General features: G+C 51.8%; 1 protein-coding gene across 1 annotated transcript in view; it reads left to right on the top strand.

Moving 5' to 3' along the window:
* The window catches only part of CORO2A (coronin, actin binding protein, 2A), a 54,349-nt gene extending 49,215 nt beyond the window's left edge, over positions 1-5,134 (top strand). The window contains exons 9-12 of the mRNA XM_011939484.1: positions 1,008-1,120; positions 1,467-1,557; positions 2,927-3,201; positions 4,691-5,134. Coding sequence (XP_011794874.1) covers positions 1,008-1,120; positions 1,467-1,557; positions 2,927-3,201; positions 4,691-4,822 — 611 coding nt within the window. The 3' untranslated portion in view covers positions 4,823-5,134. The remainder of the gene's footprint in view (positions 1-1,007; positions 1,121-1,466; positions 1,558-2,926; positions 3,202-4,690) is intronic.
* The last annotated feature ends 624 nt before the right edge of the window (positions 5,135-5,758 follow it).

The following is a 5,758-nucleotide window of genomic DNA, read 5'->3' as shown; positions in this document are numbered from 1 at the left end:
TCAGGGCTTCAGTGCTGGGTCTGGGGAGACAGGGATGAGTCAGATGGGAGGAGAGACAGCATAGCAACACTCTGACTTATGGGGGCTGTACTTGAGGTGGGCAGCAGCACAAAGGAGGAAGTCGAGGAAGGCTTCTCAGAGGAGGCAACATTGGAGGAACTGAAAGAGGAAGCAGAGCCCAGCAGGGGAGAGAGGGATGTGTTCTAGGTCAAGGTTAAGCAGTTGCAACAAGAGCAGAGATGGAAAAGGCTGACCTAAAAGAGCCTCCAGGAAGCAGTCCTCAGCTCCTTTCTAAGTGTGTCTGAGGATAAAGACCCAGCTATATTTCTGTAATCTACAAGAAACCCACTTTAAACATAAAGACATGGCTAGATGAAAAGTAAAGGACTGGAGAAAGATGCACCATGCTAACCCTACTCAAAAGGAATCTGGAGTAGTTTGATTGAGAGCATTTGGGTCACAGGAGCTGTGGGGATGGAGATGGAGACCCTTAAGCAGAGCAAACTGCCTATAAAAGTTCAGCTAATCCAGCACTTTGGGAGGCTGAGGCTGGAGGATCTCTTGAGCCTAGGAATTCGAGGCTAGCCTGGGCAACAAAGTGAGACTCCTGTCTCTACAGATAAATAAAGAAATTGAGGTGCATACCTGTGGTCCCAGCTACTTGGGAGGCTAAGGCAGGAGGATCGCTTGAGCCCAGGAGTGTGAGGCTGCAGTGAGCTATGATCGTGCCACTGGACTCCAGCCTGGGCAACAGAGTAAGATCTTGTCTCAGAAAGAAAAAATAGTTTAGCTAAAATAATTTCAATCTTTGAAGGTGAAGAGTCTGATTAATTCAACTCCGTTTCCCAACATAGGGCCCAGTCCAGTGTAGGTATTTGTCCCTGAGCTCTTTTCTGGGAGAAGGCTGGCCTCTGTTCAGGTCCAGGTGTGCAGCCTGGCTTTGGCCCTTGCACTGTGGCCCCAGCCCAGCCAGAACCTCTTGGCCCTCCCTGACTGTCTGCCTGCAGGTGTCATGCCAAAGAGAGGACTTGACGTGTCCTCCTGCGAGATCTTCCGCTTCTACAAGCTGATCACAACCAAAAGCCTCATCGAGCCCATCTCCATGATTGTGCCCCGGCGGGTAAGGACAATGGGGACCGCGTGGGAGGGAGGTGGGGAACCTGTCCTGGAGAAGACAGATCCAGGGCTGTCCAGTACCAGAGCATGGAGCCCACATTCATGGGGCAACCACAGAGCGACCTTTCTCACAGCCAGGGTGATATCAGTGGGCGTCAGGAATCCTGGGTCTCAGCCCACCTCTGTTCTTGAGCTGCTGCGTGACCTCGGGCAAGTCCCTTTGTTCTCTGGGCCTCGGTTTCCTCAATTCAGCAGGGGTTGGGGAGAGCCTGGACTCCCAGCTCTAAGGGCCCTTCCCATCTGAGCAGCCTACCCTACCACCCTTCTCACTGTCTGGATTTCTCCTGCAGTCGGAATCCTACCAAGAGGACATATACCCTCCAACAGCAGGGGCCCAGCCCTCCCTGACGGCCCAGGAGTGGCTCAGCGGGATGAATCAAGGTGAGGAAGACAGAGGAGAGGCCCAGACAAATGTGGCAGGAACGTGGAGTGCCCAGTGGCCCCAAGCACCTGAGAGGGGTTGGGCCTGGATTTTTATTCTCTCATAACCTCAGAGGCCATGCCCTTGACCTTCAGTCCCCAGTGGGTAGCATGGTCACATACAGATCCAGGAAGTCAGGGGACTTGACCTGAGGGCTCAGGAAACTCCAGCTCAAGGGACTTTGCCCCATGGAAAGCTTCTTTACACTCTGGGGTTATGTGGGGTGCCTGGACCACCTCAGCCAGACTCCCCATCCCTGTTCCCCACCCCTAGCTCTGCAATTCTTTAATTCTTTTTTCTTTTTTTTTTTCCTTTTTTTTTTTTTTTTTTTTTTTGGAGACAGAGTCTCGCTTTGTTGCCCAGGCTGGAGTGCAGTGGTACAATCTCAGCTCACTGCAACCTCCACCCCACCCCCGGATTCAAGTGATTCTCATGCCTCAGCCTCCTGAGGAGCTGGGACTACAGGCACGTGCCACCACGCCCAGCTAATTTTTTGTGTTTTTAGTAGAGATGGGGTTTCGCCATGTTGGTCAGGTTGGTCTCAAACTCTTGACCTCGAGTGCTCCACCTGCCTCAGCCTCCCAAAGTGTTGGGATTACAGGCGTGAGCCACTGTGCCTGGCCTTTTTCGATTCTTCTTGACCCAAGAAGTGTCCTCCAGGCAGCAACCTCCACCCAGGTCCCTCTGCCCACTCTGCCTGTCCTGAGCCACTCTCCCACTCCTGCCAACATGAGGGCAGCCCAGCGGAAGCAGCCACCCCAGCCGCTCCCTCTCCCTTCCAACCCCCCAAACTTCCTTCACCCCCACCCCAGTGGCTGAGTGAGCCTCCTGGTGTACTGGAAGAGCCTCTGCCTTGGGGGACAGGGGACCAGTGCTAAGTCCTAGTACTGGATAACCTTAAGTAGGTTTTGCTCCCTGGGCCTCAGTTTCCTCATCTGTAGCCGTGATGCCAGCCTCCCCTGCTTCTTGGAGGTGGTGAGAGAACTAATGGACTTGGTAGACGGCGGGGTGCAGTGTGGGTGGGACTGTCCTTACAAAGCAAGGGCAAGGTCTCACGTGAGCTTGAAGTGTTTGGGGGCTGCTCCACTGCACGCACCGTGCTGTTCCTACAAAACAAGCTTCACTTTGAGGGTGGCGCTCGTGGGTATTTGTATCTGTTAGCCCTGCTCTGTGGCTTTGTGCCTGTCCACATGTAGCTGTGTTTCCCACACCTGTTGCATGGGTCTGCATGGCTCTGAGTATCTCTGCATGCTGCCTGTGTCACTGGTGCCCTATATGCCCATCTGCCCATGGGCACCCCATCCTCACACAGCTCTGCTTCCCTTCCAGACCCAATCCTGGTGTCACTTAGGCCTGGCTCTGAGCTGCTGAGACCCCACCCACTGCCTGCAGAGAGACCTGTCTTCCATTCCATGGCCCCAGCCTCACCCCGGCTCTTGAACCAGACAGAAAAGCTGGCTGCAGAAGATGGCTGGAGGTCTTCCTCCCTGTTGGAGGAGAAGATGCCAAGATGGGCAGCAGAGCACAGGCTGGAGGAGAAGAAATCCTGGCTGACAAATGGCTTTGATGTTTTCGAATGCCCCCCACCAAAGACAGAAAATGAGGTGTGAAGGAGAACGGGGTGGGCCTTTCACATGGGGCAGCTGGGGTGGAGGGCAGCAGATCCAGGCTGAGAAGAAGGAAGAAAATGAGGCATGAGAAGAATAACCATCTGTGTGGCCTGGCCTGGTTGCTTGACTCATTTTGTTAATTCATTCAATAAACAGGCAGTGAGCTCCGTCTTATGCCAAAATAATGGGCATAGATAAAGATGGTGGGAGGCCAGGCACGGGGGCTTACTCCTGTAATCCCAGCACTTTGGGAGGCTGAGGCTGGAGGATCTCGCCTGGCCAACATAGTGGAACCCTATCTCTACTAAAAATATAACAATTAGTCGGGCGTGGTGGCATGCACCTGTAGTCCCAGCTACTCGGGAGGCTGAGGCTGGAGGATGGCTTGAAACCGGGAGGCCAAGGTGGGCGGATTGCTTGAGGCCAGAAGTTTGAGACCAGCCTGGCCAACATGGTGAAACCCTGTCTCTACTAAAAATACAAAAGTTAGCTGGGTATGGTGGTGCGTGCCTGTAATCCCAGCTACTCTGGAGGCTGAGGCAGGAGAATCGCTTGAACCCAAGAGGCAGAGGCTGCAGTGAGCCAGGAGCACACCACTGCACTCCAGCCTGGGCAACAGAGTGAGACTCCGTCTCAAAAAAACGAAAGAAAGAAAGATGGTGGGAAACCATCTGTAAAATGAAGAGGGTTTGACCTGGTGGGTATCAAAGTTTTTCCAATTCTGACATTATAGGATTCTCTGTGCTTTCAAAGTCCACATTTGTTAAGTGCCTACTGTGTGGGAGATCCTGGGGTAGGCACTTTGATATAGCATGTGATTGAATTCTCTCAATAGCCCTGGAAGTCAGTCTGAAGTGGCTGAGAACACAGAGGCTGGCATCTCACAGATGGATTCTGATCATGGCTCTGCTGAGTACTAATTTAGGGTCTCAGACCCAGAGACTGAATGTCTCTAAGCTGCCGTTTCCACAGTGGTACAGTGGAGACACTGGCACTGCCACCCTTATAAGGGTATCAGAACATTCCAGTGGATAACGAAGGCCCTTAGGGCATCACTCAACATCTAACACCCATTCTGCACAGCGGCAACAGTTATGATAATGATGAGGGCAGTTTTCTGACCCCATTTCCCAGAGAAAGTAATGGAAGCTCAGAGTAGGTAAATAACTTGCCCAAGGTCACACAGTTCAGTGGTGGCAAAAACACCAATCCCCAGATTTCAGAGCCAGGCATCCTTTCCTCTATTTCATGGAGGATCTCTGGAGGCAAAATACATCTGAAACATGCCAGTCTTCTTGAATTTCATTTACGGGGTGAAGAAAACAAGGTGTTTGTAAAAGATCTGTGCAGTGACAGCCTCCTCAGCCCTCAGCCATGTTAATGTAACCACCTCCACCTTTCAAGTCAAAGAGGGATAGCAGTTTAGCTTTCAGCTGGTGTTCTGACACCCTGGTGATCCTGCCTTCCAATCTTTCTTCCCCAGTTGCTGCAGATGTTCTACCGGCAACAGGAGGAGATCCGAAGGCTCCGGGAGCTGTTGACCCAGCGAGAGGTCCAGGCCAAACAGTTGGAACTGGAGATCAAAAACTTGCGGATGGGCTCAGAGCAGCTCTGAGCAGAGACTTCTGCCCTCCTCACCCTCAGGGACACCACTCGGCTCCGTGGGGAGGTTTAGAACCAAACCACAAGTCCCCCCAAGAACAACCACTATTTCTATATTTTTTACCGGAAAACAAAACTCTCCATCGCTGAAAGAGATTCCAGTGGGACATGGTGCCGTTTTTCTATTTGCCTTCTTGCAACAACAGTTTCTGAATTGACTTTGTTTTCAGATGATGCCTTCTGTTGAATTCTGTTATTAAGGGTCCATGATGAGCTGTAACTTCTCAAGAGGAAGGAACACAGTAGAAAACTAGAGCTGGAAGGACCTAGGTTGACCTGTCTGTGATTTTCAAACTGTGGTCCAGAGAATAGGGGAAGACTGGGCCAGACACAGTGGCTCATGCCTGTAATGCCAGCACTTTGGGAGGCCAAGGTGGGCAGATCTTCTGAGGTCAGGAGTTCAAGACCAGCCTGGCCAACATGGTGAAACCCCTTCTCTACTAAAAATACAAAAATTAGCTGGGCGTGGTGGTGCATGCCTATAAACCCAGCTACTTGAGAGGCTGAGGCAGGAGAACCGCTTGAGCCTGGGAGGCGGAGGTTGCAGTGAACCAAGATCATGCCACTTCACTCCAGCCTGGGTGACAGAGTGAGACTCCGTCTCAAAAAACAAAAAAAAAAAAAGAAAGAAAAAATTAGCCAGCCGTGATGGCAGGTGTCTGTAATCCCAGCTACTCAGGAGGCTGAGATAGGAGAATTGCTTGAACCTGGGAGGCAGAGGGTACAGTGAGCCAAGATTGTGGACTGCACTACAGCCTGGGTGACAGAGCAAGACTCCATCTCAAAAAAAAAAAAAAAAGAGAGAGAATAGGGGGAGACTAAGCAGGAAGGCTGTGTCTCCCTTCCCCACACTGTGTTCCAACCAGATAGCTCCCTTTTATTTTATATG

Source organism: Colobus angolensis, unplaced genomic scaffold, assembly GCF_000951035.1.
Source record: "Colobus angolensis palliatus isolate OR3802 unplaced genomic scaffold, Cang.pa_1.0 Scaffold181, whole genome shotgun sequence".
Lineage (NCBI taxonomy): Eukaryota > Metazoa > Chordata > Mammalia > Primates > Cercopithecidae > Colobus > Colobus angolensis.
The sequence above is the reverse complement of the archived record's forward strand: the minus strand, read 5'-3'. Positions and strand labels throughout refer to the sequence as shown.